The 21,274-nt window shown below is 38.6% G+C and overlaps 1 protein-coding gene across 1 annotated transcript; it reads left to right on the forward strand.

Annotated features, from left to right (window-relative positions):
• The first annotated feature begins 1,604 nt into the window (after positions 1-1,604).
• LOC134741853 (uncharacterized) lies at positions 1,605-20,075 on the forward strand. The gene is made up of 7 exons (XM_063674747.1): positions 1,605-1,929; positions 14,243-14,436; positions 17,229-17,385; positions 17,975-18,140; positions 18,904-19,091; positions 19,217-19,399; positions 19,864-20,075. The coding sequence occupies exons 1-7, from the start codon at positions 1,768-1,770 to the stop codon at positions 20,047-20,049; spliced, it is 1,236 nt and encodes a 411-aa protein (XP_063530817.1). The 5' UTR covers positions 1,605-1,767; the 3' UTR covers positions 20,050-20,075.
• Positions 20,076-21,274: the final 1,199 nt, after the last annotated feature.

Consider the following 21,274-nt stretch of genomic DNA (forward strand, 5'->3'; position numbering starts at 1 on the left):
TATACGACAGTAGGCCAAAGCTAGTGGCGCCCTCTGATCGAGAATCAAATTTTCGTGATTTTCGAGGCACGTTTTTTCCTTAGACTGTATCCATCTATTACGGAGTTATATGTATCTTTGGTGCTAGGAAAATCTAAGTCTAGTAACAAAAAATTTAAAACGCCAAAAAAAATACGAAACAGAATATAGAGCGACTTAATAGATAAAAACATGTATCTTACATGTATTTGAAGTCCAAAAGTCTCGTAGGGATACTAAGATTGAACAAGATTACACGGAGAATACCTTTGATTATCAACTGTCGGCAATTTCGTGTAATTGGATACAATTAATCAATTACATTGTCTCTTGAGAAGTGAGAACTGAGCTAGGGCGCCGCTGATAAATGTTAATGAAGTATAATTCGGGTAATTTAGATGTTATACAATTAAAAGGCGCCGAATAGTATTTAATTAAATTTGTGAAGGTGCTCCCACATTGGTCGTTTATTTTTTAGGAATAAGTGTCAGTAGTATTGTTGTAAAAAAACCGTTAGACGCTGACGGGTAAAACAAACTTCATTGACTCACCTCTATCACAGTAGAAATTTTATTCTTTGCCTACTTTACTACTACTTTTACAATTTTATATTGCTTTAATTGGAGCCAGGAAGACAAATCTCATAGGAACACAATAGAACACCATTAAAAAAAACAATTGCTATTTTTCTTTAAGTCCCTCTTGATCTCGATTAATGTGTCCAGCCAGTGCCCGTATGAAAGACAACTGTCACTATTTATTGCGTCTTGACTGCGTTGAGTAGATTTTGTTCATAAATTATCAAAGGTATGTGCCGCGGTCATCCGATAAGTTCCGCGTGTCGTCGCGGGGACGTATCAGTTATTTGAAACAATATGGGCAACATATATATTATGTTTAACCCCCAGCAATACGACTGTGAATGAGTCGTCTGTGCCAAAGGTACATTTTTTCATTCATCAACGTACTCGTCTAACAACAAGAATATGATCATGCAACATTTGGGATGAAGATTAATTGGTTTGACATTTGTAAGCAAAAGTATTATATCAATTATCAGATCTAAACTCTTGCTTAATTTGACCATTACGTTACATTTTATTGTGTAGCTCCATTTGCATAACGAGCAGAAAAAAATATAGCCTCTAAAAAAAGTAACCTCTAACTCGGACTTTTAATCCAACTTTACTTGGTTATTTATTATGTGATACTATAAACAAAAAAAAGAAGAAAAAACAATCTTAAAATAAATAATAAATTCATAGCTTTCGAATTTCGATATTGTAGGGTAACGTTTTTAAAATAAATAAAAATCGATCAAAATTGACACTTGGCGCGCATCATCTTTCCCGTTCTTTCTTGCGAAATGTGACAGAGACAGCGGCAAACCGATGGAACGGCCTTAAAATGGTTTACGACAACCTCATAATGCCTTAATGCATGCCAATCATAACTTACGCTTAGGTCTGTGCAGTTAAAGATGCAACAAAAACTTTATATATAGTTTCCAACTAAAATGATACATGATCCTCATGATATACGGTTGGACGGACCGACTGAAAAGACGGAACTATAAAGGTTCTGTTTCTGCCATTTGGGTGGCAGAACTTCCAAAACTGAATAAAAAGACATGAAGTGAATAGGTAAATCAGTGCTTAAAAGTGCAATAAAACTGAAGAAATATAAACCAAGTGTAAAAAAGTGGCAGTGAGATGTGGCCAGTGTTTTGAACGTGGAACATTTTAGAAAATGGTTAGGTGGTTGTGGCTGGCGGCTCTGTTCTGCGGGTCGCAGGCGGCAGTGCTGCCGCCGCCGTGGGCGGACGTGAGGAAGAACCCTTGTGCGTCGCATCCGAGGGGCTGGCTGATGCTGTACTGGCCGAAGGATGGGAAATGCTACACGATTTATAAGGTAAGCTTACACAAATTGTACCTAGCAAAGATGTAACACGGAACGTAACGGAAAGATTCATCACTTTCGAGCAGGCCCCGAGAGCTCAGCTGGTTTAAACTGGTGCGGTATCGCAGTACGTCATGAGTTTTATTTTAACCCACTGGTAGCAATATTTTTTAACTTTTAGGTACCTACAGGTAATATATTACGATACAGTACTGCGGTTGGCTATGGACTAAATTACTTATTTGACATTCCACATGTGTCAAAAATATTATTTTCGGCACATAAAACACCACATTCATGGAGACTATATAAAGGAGTCAAATCTCTATGTACGAAAAGTGTACATCAAAAAACAGTAATTAGGCGGCGCCACCATACACCGAAATACTACCAAAAACCACCTACGTAATTTGTTCGGGTTATTTGTTGGTTCATATTATACTCATGTCCCAGAGCCTAACTAGCGCCACCGGAGAGATTAGGAACTATTATTTAAAGCTGAAAGCCATGGAGACTGTATAAAGGAGCCAAATCTCTATGTATTAAAAGTGTCTATCAAAAAATAGTAATTAGGCGGCGCCATATGGTACCAAATACTACCAAAAACAACCTACGTAATTTGGTCGGGTTATTTGTTGCCTTATATGGTTCATGTTATACTCATGTCCCAGAGCCTAACTAGCGCCACCGGAGAGATTAGGAACTATTATTTTAAGCTTAACGCGGTCACTTTTACAACAATTCTGCCGTAAGAGATTGCGATCCTTTCTATACCATCCATACTGAAAGCGGTCACTTTTGCAACAATTCTGCCATAAGAGATCGGCATCCTTTCTATACCATCCATAATCACATTATTGCCCCGATTTGTATAGGTATTGTCAATTGTCATTGCTTTCAGTTTAATTATCACGCGCTTTATACATAGTCTAGCCAAATTACTCCATTTATGACCATACATCGGGGTTTTTGGGTGGTGCGGGAATGTCACTGACGGTCACACTAGCCAAAAAATAGAAAAAACTGTAAAAACCGATAGTATTTTAACATTTCTAAGCACACTTGGAGCTTAGGTACTACCTACCTATTTTTAACCGACTTCAAGATTTCAAAAGGAGGAGGTTATCAATTCGGTTGTGTTTTTTTTTTTTTTTTTTTTTTTTTTTATGTTTGTTACTCCATAACTCCGTCATTTCTGGACCGATTTTGAAAATTCTTTTTTTGATTGTAAGTATATACATACAGATTGGTCCCGTTTTTGTCAAAACGCAGTTCTGATAATGGGATCCATGAGGAATCGAGGGAACTCCTCAAATGTTAAAGGCATACATATAGTGATTATAGTATTTTCATCAAGAAATCAAGCACTTACATTTAAAAAGGTGACATTTGATGAAGTGGAACTGCTGATGATGATCAGAACGGAACTCTTTAATGACGCATAGTTCACGTTTGGCGATTTGTCCTCTTCGTTATGTTTGTTAAGCTAGTTAGGTTTTCTAGAAACATTTTTGTCAAGCTCGAGTTCTGATGATGGGATCCATGAGGAATGGAGGGAACTCCTCAAATGTGAAAGGCATACATATAGTGATTTTTGTATTTTTATCAACAAATACAGCATTTCCATTTTAAAAAGTGACATTTGATGAAGTGGAACTGCTGATGATGATCAGAATGGAACTCTTTAATGACGCATAGTTTACGTTTGGCGATTTGTCCTCTTCTTTTTGTTTGTTAAGCAACTTAAGTTTTTAAGACATATTTTTGTCAAGCTCGAGTTCTGATGATGAGACCCATGAGGAACCGATGGAACTCCTCAAATGTGAAAGGCACACATATTGTGATTCTTGTATTTTCATCAACAAATCCAGCATTTCCATTAAAAAAAGTGACATTTGATGAAGTGGAACTGCTGATGATGATCAGAATGGAACTCTTCAATCACACATAGTTCACGTTTGGCGATTTGTTCTCTTCCTTATGGACCCAGACCCAAACTTGGACCCGACTCGGACCCGGACCCGGGTCTGGACATGGACCCCAACTCGGATCCGGACCCGGACCGAACTCTGACCCAAACTTGGACCCGGACAGCCGGACACGGACCCGGACTCTGATCCGGACCCAGACCCGGACCCGGAAATGCTACTAGAAAAAGTGGATTAGGTTAGGTTAGAACTGTGACCCTTACAGAAACGAAATGCTATCAGAAAAATAGGTTAGGTTAGGTTAGAACTGCGACCCTTACAAAAACGAAATGCTACTAGAAAAGTGGGTGGTTAAACCTCCTTTTCTACATTATTAGGCAATATTATAATAATTAGGCAATTAGGCAAAATTAGGCAAAAGATGGATTAGGATAATTAGGCAAAAGATGGGTTAGAATAATTAGGCAAAAGATGCTGTCTTTTTCATTTCATTGTCTGGGATCTAAGAGTGCACCATCAATAAGTAAACTTTCAGCGGCATCCCCCATTGAAGTCGGTTTTTTTTTCTTAAAAATTATTAATTCATAGTTTGGTAATTATTTTACAATAAACAAAGATATAAATACACTAAACCATTCCTGCACCAAAAACCCGATGTAGGTATGTTAATGATAGATATTGTGTTTTTTTTTCTTGCGCTCAGAAGATACAAAATAATTGCAATAAATAAGCACTAGTGAGCTAAGTGAATATTGCGTGTCGATTTCAATACCAACGTAACCAGTTGTGCATTCGGAGGCACGAGAGACCGTGACCGATCGATCTACCCACTGACCCACTATTGTTAAGAAATGACACGATGTAATGTGAGCTTTACAATTAAGTACATATTTTGTACTATACGTACTTACCTAGAAAGTGTAAGCCGAATTAACCTCAAGTCAAGAAACAGTCCACCTAGAGTTGTGCCGTTCCCGGTAACATTCCCCATTTTGTATGGGGAAATTTTCGCTCGGTAACGTTCCCCATACAAAATGGAAAGTGTTGCCGGGAACGGCACAACTCTAAGTCCACCTGACTGGCAGACTTTCGGGTTGGTCTGTTTTTTTTTTATACCACGTCGGTGGCAATCAAGCATACGGCCCGCCTGATGGTAAGCAGTTACCGTAGCCTATGTTAAGTTCTTAGTTGTTTGATAAGCTCCCAAATATGTCGAGTAAATGCTAGTACCAAGCTAGATTTTTCTCACGTAGGTAGGTATCTACCGGTCATATTGTGTATTGTGTGTGTTGTTAGTGTTCATGAGTCTGAGAAAAAAAAACAAGTTTATAGATACTCCCTGATTTCACAAATCATCTATTTATACATATTTAAAAAAACATAGATACCAACTTTAAATTTTGTAGAGCTTCACTGAGACAGGATGTTTATAAAAACACGTAGATGGGTGAAAATGGGGATGAAATGAAAGTTTATAACGTCTGCTACACGGACGAAGTTGCATTCAAATTGCGGTCTTATAAAGAGTCAGAAAAGAAGATTAGTTATAGTTTGTCAAAGGACTGTCTCATTTCAAACATAGACAGAGAGAATCATACTATCTTTGTCTTACACTAATACTAGCACCCAAAAGATAATGAGTATAGTTTTTTTGTTCTTAATTTCATAACAAATTCATTTAAACCCAAATTTCAATTGCTTATTGTAAAAAATCGTAATTGGAATGTAAAATGCTCTAGTGCAGACAATTATCATTTTCTGTACACCTTTTAGAACAACAATGACCCTCTTTCAGAGCATGAGAAATGAAAAATAACTTAAAAAGAATTAGGGGTGTTTGTCACATCTATAAGTATTTTAGATACACGGTGTATGTAGGTGTAATTACACATAAGTGGACAAACTGGGTCTCTAGAGAAAACATTTAGATCAAGTCATATGTAAATCATCAAGTAAATGTACCTAACCTTTGGTAACCTGTCATTTCTTCTACCTACTTTTGCACAACTCATATAGAGCAAGGTAAATACACCAGTATGAAATCGTTGTTTCTTAACCGTGATCCATTGCCTTTCATCAATTACGTCGGTTTTTTAATCTGTGGGAATCAACAACAATGGACATGTCTTAATTATTAAAATACGTCTATGGGTGAATTGTATATGCTGATTGGTATCGCTGTATTCGACTGATAGGTACGTACTTTACTTTAATACAAAATTGCGATTTTGTCATAGGAATGGCAGATTCATTAGTTGTCTTTTTATATTGATTTTAATATCTATTTTGCGTTACATACTACTTACTTATTTAAAACATTATTACTGTGATATTAAAATTATAGTCATAGTCATAGTATTTATTCATGAGCAATACAGGATTGTGTTTTAAAATGTACGAAGAGAGGAAAAAAAAAACAGCTAAGAACTTAATATTGTCTTCGGTTACCGCGATAGTTACTCACGAAAAAAAACTATGAAAACGGATTATATCGCGTATATTGAATTTATAATACATCCCGACGTTTCGAACCCTTTACAGCTTTCGTGGTCAACGGGTGACTGAGGAAAAACTACAAAGTACAAAAATACCCACATAAAAAAAATAGACTACCTATATAAACTTTAAGGCTGGTTGTACATCATTGTACATGCAAAATCGGTTCATTAGGCTATATATATATCTGTACTTGAAAATAGTTGTATTCTATAACTAGCCTTATTATATATATATATATATATATATATATATATATATGTACGCGATAAAGCTACGCCGGCTCCAACCCTACAACTCGGACCCGAGAAGATTTAATTCCCTCCTTAATTGTATGCGACGTTTAAGGTTAATAATTGCTTAAGTTTAGGTTCTAAGCCAAGTTTAGTAATCATTTTCAACTAAATCAAAGGTGTAGACGTAGATTTCATCTAAATCGGTTCAGCGGTTATTGATTCCTCATACAATTCTACACCATCCTTTTTACTTTTAAAATTTAAACTAAATTGGTTCAGCGGTTTAATTAAATAGGGTGAAGAGGAATTTAAAAAAAGTATTTTTTTCATATTTTGTGTGTTTTTACTTCGGAATGGTGTCAGTTTCATGGCATCCCTAATTTATACGAAACAAATACGTCCATATCGCTCTTTCTTCAAATGTACGGAACTTTATAGTTTTTCATTAGCTCTTCGTCAGTGCATTGCTGACAGAAGTTGTGATAATGGCCGTTCGATGTTTGGCCGTAAGGCGTAAATACACGGCGTAGGGATATTGGATATATAATAATCCACATGGTAGTGCGCAGGCAACTCGATTTTTTGGGCTAACAAGAGTAAAAAAATGTATGTTACCTAAAAGCAATGTAAATAACTGGGTATATTATATTACTATATAAATGAGTCCTACCTAGCTATTAGAACTTTATAGGGTGCCATGTGATTCTATGATTTTATTGTAACAACTATGTACCATGGTTCGGAATAAACGATTTCTGATTTCTGAAGTGAACCCGAAATCTGTAACCAACGTCTCTGTTTAAAATCTTGTAAACACTACGTGATTTGAGGGCGTTTATATATTGGTCCGTACCAGCGATCAACTCGCCTACGCTCAAATGATATACTCCTTGTTGGACGAGACGAGTCGTCCCGCAGAACCTGACGCGCTTGCGCAATCGATGTCACTCACCTCGGGACGGGAACTATACCGGTGCCCTTCTAGGGGCTTCATATTGGATAATCGGTTACTTGACATTAGCTCACTAACTTGTACGTTGTGGTTTGTGTCTGAGGCTTTATTAAGGGTTACAGGAGTGTTTTCGTCTTATTTTTTATAATAAGAAGCATCGGCAGGATCTCTAGAATCAGAATACGTAGGTACAGCTTCTTCTTCTTCTTTTGGTGTCTCTTTAACTAGTGAGTGTTGGCAATCAGCTCCACTTATTTCTCCCGGTTTTGGAGTGATTCTGCGGCATTTCTGATTTCGTTCCATTGCATTCCCTTACATTATGTCGTCGGTCAGTCAACATATTCTTCATCATCAAAAACCTTTAATTTGAAGCCGCGTTATCAATTCAAAACTACGATTACAAAATTTTGTTACTGTAAATGTACAGTACGACTGAGTATTATTATACTGAAACTATAAAATCATTTACAAGATCACCTTCAAACTCGTCTTCATCACACTGGCTTTCACTAAATATATATTTCGTCAGCTCTCAGTTGACTAAGACACCTATTAACCATTGTGTTCAAATGTCACGGCAATAAAGTAAGATGTTGTGTACGAGTAGTTAGGTCACGAACCTCTAAACCTCAATTGAGCAGACATTTTTGAAAACTTTGAAATTGGCCACATTACCGCTGTTTGACTAAAAAGACACCTGCAGGCGAATTATGGATGTCTATACGGGTGATAAAATAAGTGTCACTTTTTAACCACGCGATTGAAAGAGACTGAGACTTTCGAGTTATCACACTGTCAGGTAGACACATACGACCATCACAAACATTCAAGAGAGCGGGACCGAGAGCTTACAGAATTTTTTTGTTTTACTTGCAATATAATTTGTTTCGAAGCCAAAAATGGCCCTAAATTGGCAATCGCCGTAAATGTTAAGATCTTGCAAGCAGGATTTGGACGAGTTTCATGTCTCCGAGATGAGATATTATTTATTTCGAATCATTTTGATCCATATAGTGTTAGTAAGACAACACAAACACACAACACAAATACAAACAAAAAAAGTGCCGGCCGTTTTTCAAGACATGCGTCGCTTAATGACATAATCCGTCGGTCTCTTGCCACCATCAATGTACCCGCTCTTCTAGAGCCGACTGGCATTATCAGAGATGATGGCAAGAGGCCCGATGGGATGTCCTTGGTTCCTTGGAGCTTGGGACGGATGTTGGTGTGGGATGCTACCTGCGTAGACACACTGGCACCGTCCCACCTCCAACGGACTAATGTAAAAGCGGGCGGAGCGGCGGAAAGCGCCGAAATTTTAAAACGTAATAAATATAAGAGCCTCGGTAGAGAGTATCATTTCGTTCCATTTGGAGTTGAAACTCTAGGTCCATGGGGTCCCAGCGCGCATAAGTTGTTTGCAGAAATCGCGAAGCGTCTGGTTGACGTTACTGGTGACCGAAGAGCTGGCGGCTTTCTCGCACAACGTATCAGCATTGCGATACAGCGGGGAAATGCCGCCAGCATCCTTGGTACAATGCCTCAAGGGCCTATTTTAGATTTAAGCTAGTTATTAATTTCGTTTACGTAGTACCACTGTATATATCTTGTAAATACAAACAACAACACAAAGTGTGATACAAAGTGCTTCAATAATTATTCTAAATGCATATTTGGTTCCAACAAATTCGAAACGAGTTTACTTAATTCTGGAGTCTGGAGAAGGTAGGCGCTATGATATTTTGTTAAATTATCGATGCTTTTCTGCAGTTGTGCAATAACATGCTGTTTGTCGCTACTACTGAGTACCTAATAAAAAAGTGTGAATGGGTAGGTTAGGGTTTAATTGCCCGATAGATCTAGAGTTAGACCAGACCAGAGTTAACCCACGTTAGACCAAGCTAAGTTAACTGCGATATTGATAGCCTAGTAGACTGTGCACGTAGGCAACTAGGTATGATGACAAGCCCATACTTACGTGGCAAACACCTAAATGTTCTATCGCTAGAACATGCAAGAACTATAGTGAGGCAGATAACGAAATTTCGATCTTCGATGTTTGTCTTCTGTATGTTAAGACCTCTGCCCAACGACGCATAACGACCGTAGGCAACAGACATTAAAAAACTAGTTTGAATTAGGTAGCATTTACGACTTTCATAGGTCTTAGCGATTTCTCGGACCTCCCCAGCCCTCCTGTATAATTAGGAGTAGGACCAAGTAACAAACTCGTCAATATAATTAATACAATGTATTTTGATATATTTAAAATAGTGATTCTCTAAATCTCTACCAAGCAGCTGTAGACTTATTACTTAGGATTAGTAACGAGAAGGGCGACTACTAATTACGTATAAGGAATTACAATACTATGTGTGCTAGAGGATCGCAATATTTGAACATTGCCTGTTAACGAAGTTTACGGTTGAAAATGTATTATGCTCCAGAAGAGGCATCCATTGCGACCACTAGATGTGTTAGATCTGATTAGATAATGCGTATACTTCCTACAAAGCAACTGTAAGGCCACGAGCCAACAATCTTAGATCGAACCAGAGACTAGCAGATAAATTAAAACAGACCATCAACATTCAAACATCCTTGTTCATCCAACGATGATCCTGAACCAAACAGATACCTATATATATATTCGTATTTATTGAACCCAATGGTTGACTAATAAATTATAGACCATAATTAGCATTAATTTGGCGTTGTAAAATTAAGTAAAAATGAAATGTAAAATTAAGTAAACGAACTATCGTTATGAATCCTCATCATTAATTTAAATGCATGTATTTAACCTGGTAGCCAAGTAACCAAATTCGGATAAAAACATATGGAGGACTGGAGGTACTAAAATGAAGAGGTTGACAATAACTGTGATAAATTTGTTGGATGTAACGTTATGAAACTAAAGTTACTAAGTAACGGTGTATTTATACCGTTAAATAAAATCAAAATAATATGTACTATGGACTATATGTAATATGTACTATATTATAATGTTAATTCAATAAATGTTGGTCGTGAAGATAACGTTGCACGAAAATAACGGTATTTTAAGGTTTAATGTACGTTAAGACGTGCATAGAGCGATGTGTGATAGAGTGGTGTGCGAGGGCCTAGTGGTAAGACTGGTAAGCCATATGCCTTCGTCGCTTCAGTTTACAATATTGGATGCCAATCCATTCATATAAATCATATAGAAGCCAACGTATAATCTCAAATTATTTGTTAATTATAAACAATTGTTAATTGTTAACAGATGTCATATATTAAAAAAAAAAACAATTGTTAGGTTTGATATCGGTGACGTTTTTTAATCTATATTAATTAATGCTAAAATATTAATATGCAGTCAAATTATATTATTAATATTATATCCCTGCTAATAAATGCTGCTGTTTCAAATTTTAGATACCCGAATAATAATAAACTTAATTTTTATATCATGTTTGCCAGCCCTTAAAATGCCTATTATTTAGTACTTACACTTCTATTTTACCTTGCAGATTGCTTACTAAGTGGCTTAATGGTGTTAAACAAAGTGACGTACTAAATAAAGTTTACCTACGCCGAAATGATAGCGCCCACCAACAACAATTAACGAGATATAGCATTTAATTTAAAATATTGATTAACAGTCTTTATAATTGGCTTGTCTTTGTATTGTACGTTATGACAGTTCGTTAGTAACATTGTGATTCACGGTCTAACGGCATTTGATAGAATTTACTGATACTTACTGGGAAACAGATTGTGTTCAAGTAGGTAATATATTTTAGTTTTAAATGTTACATAACTGTATTAGGCAGTTTAATATAAAATGATTATCTTTTTCGTGTGCTTAGAGAATTAAAAAAATATGCACACAGGTAGGAGGTCGCAGGTTGCAACCCTTGTTTACTTGTACAGACACAGACGAGTTCTTGTAGGTAAACGGATATGTACCTACTACGCAATATTATTTAATGTTTATCATATCAACTGCAGATATCCGAAATCTGCATACATCTTTATTCTGGGAAGAAATTCTAGTATATTTTTTTCTACTCGTCGACTATAATCTGTGTATTACAACTTCATAATTATGCAACACTACAACCTTACTCTTTTCAACGTTGGATAGTCTATGGCACTTCCGACTCAAGCATAAGAATTTTATCGATACGGTTTAGTCAATTATAAAAATTTTGAAAATAGAACTTCATACATTTCGATAAAATATTTCTTGTTCGAGACTCGATTTAATGCAAATTAGCCAACTTTTTTAAACACGCTGCTGCGTCGCATCTGCTTTGTGATTGGTTGGCCAATAAAAACATTTTATTTTATGTTGTAGTAGAGACAATTGCTTCTTAAGTCAGAAACGCGCATGTGACACCACTGACACCCTTTATATAGCAACATCAATACCCTACGAAAACTGCTTAGCGTTGCTTCTTAGGCTACGGTGGCGAAAATCGAGATTTAGCATAGTTACCATTCTGTCAAAATAGGCCAAACGGGGGCTATCAGCAAGCCATCAGGGGGCAAGCATAAGGGAGTACCTTTGCAGCGCTTTGAACGTCTTTTTACTAAGAAGATTTTTTGCAATAACTCAAAACGACTGGACCGATCATGTTCGCTATACTTTTCATTGAAAGTATTTATTAAATTTTTGTATCACTACTTTTTTATACTTTTTGGACCCATGGTGTGGGGGGGGACACATATTTTTTTTAAATTGACTGATTTAATTTCTTGTCTTTTAATTACTTATGTATTGATTCAACCTTTACACCTCTACGGATAATTTGATGATAGTTTTTTTTATTATATATATTTTATCTTTGACATCTACATCTCTAAACAATTTTAGTACTTGTCTGTTGTTTGTATATTTTTTATTAGTTTTTTTGGTGTAATTCGACATTTAGACTGGATACATCTCTAACAAAGTATCTAATATTTCATTGATTCCATATTTGTAATTGTTTTTTGTAATTTTTGTTTAATTTTCTTGCTTGTAAAAATTTACATTACATTATTTAAATTAATATGTATGTAAAATTTAAAAAGTGTCCCTGTGGCCTATTTGCTGAATAAAATGTTTGATGTTTTCTTTCGGAGCGATTTTTTCCGAAAATATTAACTGTATTAAAAATGGTTTTTGGAGACTTTTATTCGTTTTTAAAAACCTATCCAACGATACCTCACGCTATCGGGAAAAAGAAAAAAATAAAATAAAGAACAAAACAATATCCATGTCAATTTTTTTTAATAGTTTTTATTTTACCGTTCTGTCGCAATAAATGATTTATGGCATGGACAATTTGCAGCTTTCTAGCACTAACGATCACGGAGAAAATCCTCGGACAGATAGACGGACGGACGGACATGGCGAAACTATAAGGGTTTCTAGGTGACTAAGAAACTCTAAAAAGTATCGTCTAATCCTACATCGTCTACACTTAGCATGTACAGTATGTGTATTGTGCATATACCTACTATAAAAATGCGATATGATAAGTATGCGATAGATAATCAAAATAAATACGCTCGCTGTTGTTGCTCGTAATCGGTATTCTACCGGTGTACCGACAAGTCTCCGAGGTAACTCCTAGATGTTATCGCCAACATTAAGGGGCATAATAAACTTTCTAATAGAGTTTAGATGGCAAGAGCAGTGCCAACTAAGCTAAGCATCAAAATAAACCATTGTAAGATTTCGAGCAGCGACAAAAGCGGCCCGCGTAAGGTGAAAACATTTCTGTTTTTCATACCACGTTGATAATAAAGCCCATGATGGTGGGTAGTAAAGGTACCAAATGCGTGTACTTCGCGTGCCACTTGTTTATAGCTAGGCCATGAACCGTTCAGCCGCGATTATGCATTTTAAGCATCGATATTTTAAGATTTTTAAGTATTAGTAACTGTAAGGATAAATAGGTATGGGTATAAATTCATCAACATGGAAGTCGTTTATCAGTGACTGCTCTTGTTGAAAAACTCTCTTCGCAAAATGTATGAAAATATCGAAGCATTTAGTTGTCATACTATTGAGAACCCCTACTGTAGACGCAGGTGTATTATGACATGTTCGTTACAGACACTTCTGTATGTACACCGTAACAAAATATACAACTCGGGGTAGGACTTGCTTGTTACTGACTCTTCTTACTTCTTTCTGTACACCGTAACAAAATATACAACTCGGGGTAGGACTTGCTTGTTACTGACTCTTCTTACTTCTTTCTGTACACCGTAACAAAATATACAACTCGGGGTAGGACTTGCTTGTTACTGACTCTTCTTACTTCTTTCTGTACACCGTAACAAAATATACAACTCGGGGTAGGACTTGCTTGTTACTGACTCTTCTTACTTCTTTCTGTACACCGTAACAAAATATACAACTCGGGGTAGGACTTGCTTGTTACTGACTCTTCTTACTTCTTTCTGTACACCGTAACAAAATATACAACTCGGGGTAGGACTTGCTTGTTACTGACTCTTCTTACTTCTTTCTGTATACCGTAACAAAATATACAACTCGGGGTAGGACTTGCTTGTTACTGACTCTTCCTACTTCTTTCTGTACACCGTAACAAAATATACAACTCGGGGTAGGACTTGCTTGTTACTGACTCTTCTTACTTCTTTCTGTAAACTATAGGCATAAGTACTGTACTGTATTATACAAAAACTAATTGAGAATTCTTTTTCAGAAAGGCCACCCCTGTCCAGACACGCAGGAGTTAAGCCCTGGACGATGGGCAGGGCGCACCATCGCCGAGTGCAAGTGCCCCCCCGGCACTGCGCAGTTGCCCCTCTCCACGACCTGTTACCGGCTCTTCGAGAGGGGGCCTTGCCGACCGGGAGAATACTTTGCTCCAGTGGAGGAATCCTTCAATAAAAGAGGGTAGGTAAGCTGAGTATATAAAAGGCCTTATACACCTTACTTACTTAATACAGTCATCTAACTAGCATTCTGACTAGGATACTATTAAATAAATCTCTCCTAGTCACTAGTCAGACTACACTACTTATACCTACTCTACCTAGGTATATTTTAGGATGCTTAGGTAGTAGTTGTAACACGGTTAAGGCCGTAAACGTTTTTAGAAAATACAAGTACCTATGTTTTCAGTTTAAGACGCTAGGTAGGCCCAATTACGTTTTACTTTTACATTATGTGTTCCGTTATTGACAATACACATCTCATTCCCGTATTTACAAAGACACGTAGGTAGATGATGACGAGACGTAAAAACCTTTTTCGGAGTCAAATTAAATTTAGTATAGTCAGTCCTTATTTGGCATTTTTGTGGCAAATTTATGGAAAAACGCTAAAGCAATACGCTAATAAGGCCCACTTGCACCATCCCACTAACCCGGGGTTAAGCGGTTAAACCGTTAACACAGTGTGAAATTGTACTGGTAGTGGAATGGTGCAAATGGCCCTAATAAAATTAAAATATGTATGCAACTTTCTTAAATTCGGAACTACGTTTGAATTCTGTGCTTTAACGTAGGTACAGTCGAGTTTATAAATATGTATAAATTTTTTCCCCTTATTGCAATGGATTAAGGGTGGGATTAAGGTAAAGAAATGTATACATATTTATGAACTTGACTGTACTAATCAACCCTCTTAAATGTCCGTTGGTGGGCCTTGTGTATTCTTTGTAATAATTTAATTTACGATTTGCCAGCTAACAGCGTGGTACATAATATATCATATCGTACGAAAGAAATACCGGTCGCTCTCTCATCACCTTCATCTTGAATTTTAAGCAGTTTCCGACGAATCGTTGCAACAGAGAGTTACGTCAGCGGAAAATGACAAATGTTGGCCATTATACCCCATTTGTATTAATGCACAGATTACCACCTACTAGATCACGTATATGAGGCATTCTTTTCATTTAAATATATGTCTTTACCGTTCAAGGAACAATGTGTTCCAGACATTTGGGAGACGTACGCGGAGCCGAAGGGGGATTATTATAATTATACGATACGATGACTCGCGCTAACGCATGCAAGCTGGACTTTGTAATAGGTATGTCCTCGAATTGCGCGGCCGTAAAAATATTACCAAAAAACAGTTGTTAGTAACTCAGCTGTTAATTTTTTTAATAAAATAACATTTTATTCATAATCAAATACAATCCGGCTGAAGTTCCAAAGCAAAATTGGTGATCTGTGTACTATCTACCAGAGACTTCGCATTTGCTTATAAGTAGTTTAAATGAATTAAACTTATCTGAAGCTAGTTTTGTAGCCGATGTACATGATTGTTTCCAGAATCCATATGCATAATGCATGTTTATAAGTTTTGTGATGTTATGCGCTCTATAATTTGCTCCATGCATGATTTTTTTTTAATATTTGTAATCATAATTTTTATCGTTTGAACACCAAAAAAATACTTTTGTAAACGTTCACATTATTTTGCTCAAAAATATTTAAAATCATTCATAATTTTTGGCGCGAATTCGACAGAGCGTGAAGACGTCATACGTTGGACGGTCCAACTGACGTTTGCTACTATAACTAATGAGTCTAATGACACTTGTGTGAACTAATCTGTCGAACGCGTGACGTCACGTGACGTTTCGCGCGTTTCGCTCACTAGCTTTTCGCGGGCAAATTTTTGTACTTTTTATTTATTATATTTTAAGCAATTAAGTAATAATTTAATAACGGAAATGCATTAGTAACATGATATAACGGTAATAAGCAACCAAATAAAAAATATTTCGTTCAAATATAAACTTCATGCATGACGCTATTTACGTTTCTTGTGAAACAACTTTAGGCTACGAAGCACTGAACAGCTTAAGAGTCTTGCTTACGTCAAAATAGTTCTTAACCCTCTAGCACCACTTGCACCATATATCCCACTAACCCGGAGTTACCTGACCGGTTAATCCGTTAACCCTGTGTCAAATTGTACTGGTAACCATGGTAACTCCAGGTTTAACCGGTTAACCCCGGGTTAGTGGGATCGTGCAAGTGGCGCTACTAATTGTCTTGAATTTCTTGAAATAAATAAAAGCCTATTTGTCTACGCCAGTCTTTTCGGTACCTGTTTTTCTTTAATTCTCCATAACTGTTATATTTCTCTGTAATATCGTCATTTATATTCCACGCTTAGGAAAATCCAACGACATTATAGCCTGTATTGAACCGTCACGTCCTTTTCTGATTGGATTAGTGACCGAAGGACGTTAGATATTCGCAAGCCAAACATTCAAACGAAACGAAACGCTATTGTCTTTCTTTTCCATATTAGTGCGATAGACATAGGCGTTTCGTTACGTTTTTCTGCGAACGATTCTTATATTGGCTAGGCCCCCTGAGACCAAATGACTAACATTTGGTAAATTTCACAAAGCAACATCTAACAGCAACACTACTGACCGTGGCCACAACACTCGATCAATATTAAATAGCAGTACCATCGGACATAGTAAACTTACAACCGTGGACCTTGTTGTAAAGGCATATGGTCAACCAACAGTCAGTAGGAGTGTTGTGGAAACGTGAGGTCGGGGGCACGATTCACGAAGTGATGTCAGGGTTCAGGATATAAAACTGGTGGACTGGAAGGTGGTGGGAGTTTAGGTATTTTTACAAGCGGTTAGTTTTTCTGTCCTTATACAAACTTCAACTATACATTTAAAAGAGATTCATTTAATATTCCAGCGAACGACAGGGCATGTGCGTGCGTCCGCAACAATGTGCCGACGAAACCTTGCTGCACTGGCCGGCTGACGGGCGCTGCTATTACCGGCTGAGCCAGGGCCCGTGCTATCCGGGCTCCATACTCGACGTAGGCAGCGACGGCGTCGCCAACTGCACGGTGAGTTTCGATTCTATATGACCAGTGAGGTAAATCCCGTGCAGCCTTCCGCGACAGTGACTCGGGTTGCTATTACCGGCTGAGCCAGGGCCCAGCTATCCGGGCTCATCGTGAGTCATTCTCACCTCCATGCTACAACGCTCACTGAAGGCAGATGCGCAAGAGCAGCGGTCATCGCTGATCGTTCAGCGGCAAGTATGCGAAAACGCATACGCGGCCCGTTTATTCTAAAGCGCTCCCTGGACATCATATACATTGGCCTGTCAGCGCAGATGGTCAGCATGACACCCCAGCCTTAAACCAGCCTACACCCAGCTTTATATTCTAAATCTTATTAAGAAGTTTCATGCCGTTCTGAGGCACATAACCAGGCAATACCTAACGTAGTCCACATTCGAGCGGGCCAAAATTTTCAACTAGGTTCGTTGTTGGTTGACCTGGCTAATGTTCGGATGTGTGCGTTCTTCACACAGTGCAATAAGTTTCAGTACAGGTACACTGTTGTTTGATAAAGCAAACAGACGCAGTACGCAGTGCCGTGCCTAGACTGCCTAATATTGTTAGTATAATTTAAATACAATTTTTTCAGTGTGCCTCCGACGGACCCCATTACTGGGCCGGAGACGGGGGCTGCTACGCGCACTACTCGCGGGGACCCTGCGAGCGCGGACAGCTCTTCCTGCCCGGCGGCCGGTGCGGCTGCGACGACCACTTGCCGCATTATCACAAAGGGACCGGCATGTGCTATGAGCTAGGTAAGGAGTGCTAGGCAAACTATTCGCGGGGCCCTACGAGAGCGGGAAGCTGTTCCTGCCCGGTGGCCGGTGCGGCTGCGACGACCACTTGCCACATTACCACAAAAGGACCGGCATGTGTTGTAGCTTACTTAACTAATAAAGTTAGGTCAGGGGTTAAGGTGTCCCCACGGTGGTTGCTTGGCGAACTACTCTGAAATACAATTGCAAAGAGTAATTATATTTTTAAATCAAATTCCCTATAGAATGCGATTTTTTTAAATAGCGAAATAAGCAATGTCCCACTTTTCTCGATTTGAGACCACAGTGCGGCGGCCGGTGCGGATGCGAGGACCATTGTGCACTTGCCAAGGTACTGGGACAAGGATTTTTTTATAGTTTGAGTGGTTAATAAATATAAATAGGCACTTTTTATCTTTCACTTCGTGGTCGTTTCCAGCATCCGATATCGGGTAGGACAAAGAGAAAAACCTCCTTTGCTTTCCACATATTTAAAACCTTATACTTATTCCAATTATTTCTACGATTAGAAAATCTAGAAATGAACATTTCAGCATTTAACAAGGTGTTGCCATTTGTTATTGTAATATCTTTCAATGAAATAGTTACTTAAATTGGTGTAACTCAGCGTATGCAACATTGCATCACCAAGTTACAGAATAAATAATAGTACTTATTTCATTTAGTATTTATGATAAGATTGTCAATTGATCTTAGTCACTATACATTCATTGCATTCGTTTCCCAATGTATATGTTTTCAGACACCATCGGTCCCTGTCCCAAAGGTCACATCTTCTCCATCTCCGAGGTCTCTCCTCAAGGGTCCAAGGCTGAGTGCCAGTGCAAGGCCTTCCATGCGCGGGCTTCAGACGGGGCGTGCTACAGGCTGTACACTAAAGGGCCTTGCGCTAACGATGAGATGATTGCGAGGGGCGGACGGTGTACTAAAGTGAGTGATTCTTTCCTTTCCACCATTGTTCATGCAATCGTTTCAGATTTAGAGGATCACATATTACGCGGTTATCACTCGCAGCAAAATGTACGTTCAAACGTGGCACCTGTAATGCGTTCCAGGTGCCGTGCGCACGCGGGCGGCTGTACGTGCCGGAGCGGCGCCGCTGCTACCGGCCCGGCGCGCCCGAACCGTGCCCCGCCGGCGAGGTGGTGGCGTTCGACTTCGACGCGCGCCCCGCGCTCGACGGCCTCAGCCACAACGGCGTGTGCGCTTGTGGCGGCGGCAACTGCGCCAGGCGGGAGGTACTTAATAGTCTTTAGTTTTCAAGCTGACCCAGTTGGATAGTGTATTGTATTTGAAACCGCATAAAAAGGTTCAGAACGGTATTTAATGTTTGCCTTTTATCATTTCCTAGCAACAAGATACATGATAAACTGTACTAACCGAATGAAAAGCATTAAGTAAACCTAAAGCCGCACCACTCGTATCTACGCTAAGTCTGCTCGCCAATTGCTACGTCAAGTATGGCGCGGCCATATATTGTCATTGCCAAGCCGGTAAAAAGTTGTATAATACCTACACTCGTAAATCTGCAATGAACCAGCGAGGGCACTGTGGCTTATTTTATCTGCTGCGTCAGACCTGTGGCTTGCAGTATTCTACGTATCAGAATAGTTCACTTCTATAGAAACGCTGCCCCCCATCGATATCAAGAGCAGACTAGATACACAGAACACAGGCTAGTAATTATTTGTCTTCATTGCAGGTGGACGCCTGTGGGACGCGGAGAGGCACCGCGATATACGGTGGCGCGTGCCACATGCTGCACACTCAGGGCCCTTGTCCGCAGAATTCGTGGTTGGTGCGTGACGGGCCCGTTACGTGCCGCTGCCGGACCGGACACGTGCCGCCCGATTGCCGGCCCGACACCAGGCTGGCTGTCAAGAGTTGACGCACGAGTGTGATTTGAGTAGGACGTAGATGGTCTCGTGCATCTGCCAGACCAGTAGGCTTAGCACGACTGCACCGCGACAATATCTACCGAGACGGGAGATAGACCACACTTATCTTTTTCTAAATGTATTACCTAGAGAGGGCGGGCAGTCTATCTCGCGCGCGAGATACTTTCGAGCTACACTCGTGCTAAGCCTACCGGCTCGCCGTCAAGACTTGATAAACGAGTTTAGTGTCAGAGTAAAGCAATTAGGTACGTAGGAGCATAGTAGCACAATTTGTAAATCTGGACAACGTCTTACATTAAGTAATCGAATAAAGGCTCCGAAGCAGTAGCTGAGGATCTATAGAGGATATTAAACGCTAAAGTGAGAGAGATACCTAATACATATTTAGACATCTCTCAATAAATTTTATATAGGATATTTTTTACTCGCATATACGTGATGATACGACTCGGATAGAAATTTTATTTAGATTTTTTATGTATTTAAGAGATTATAATATTTTATTACTAAAGTATTAATTTAAATTTATAACAGTGACAAATAAATTACTAATCTATAAAACTTAAAATCTAAATCTTAAAATAAATAATACTAATCGTAAAATAAAATACTAAAAACTATCCCCTTGCATGGTGCCGTAGATGCAAAAAGATGTCTCTTGGCAAAAGACCGGACGGAATGACACTAATTCCTTGGAAGATGGGACGGGTGCTGGTGTGGGACGCCACCTGTGTAGACACCCTCATCTACACGGTATATCTGCTAAGTTTGCGGCCGAAAAATAAAAAATAAAAACTAAATATAGGGGTCTCGGCGTCGAATACAATTTCTTATCATTTGGCGTCGAGACCCTTGGTCCGTGGGGTCCGAGCGCCCTTAATATAAACTTTTTAACCATCCAAAAGGATAACAGAGGTCACCGGTGACCGTAGAGCTGGCAGCTTCCTCGCTCAAATAATTAGTCTTGCGATACAGCGAGGAAATGCTGCCAGCATCTACGGCACCATGCCTCAAGAGGATAGGTAATTTTAAGATTTTATTTTTAGATTTAGATTTAAGGATTTGAGATGCGTATGCAAGTATTTTTAGAAATTTTATTATTTCTCAAGACTGACGTTTAGGATTATGTACATGGGTATTATTTAAACATACAATATATCTCATCTTGGATTCGTTAGTAATTTAAACGACTATGAGACCATTTTAAAGTTACAT

This window comes from Cydia strobilella, chromosome 5, assembly GCF_947568885.1.
Source record: "Cydia strobilella chromosome 5, ilCydStro3.1, whole genome shotgun sequence".
In the NCBI taxonomy this organism is placed as follows: Eukaryota; Metazoa; Arthropoda; class Insecta; order Lepidoptera; family Tortricidae; genus Cydia; species Cydia strobilella.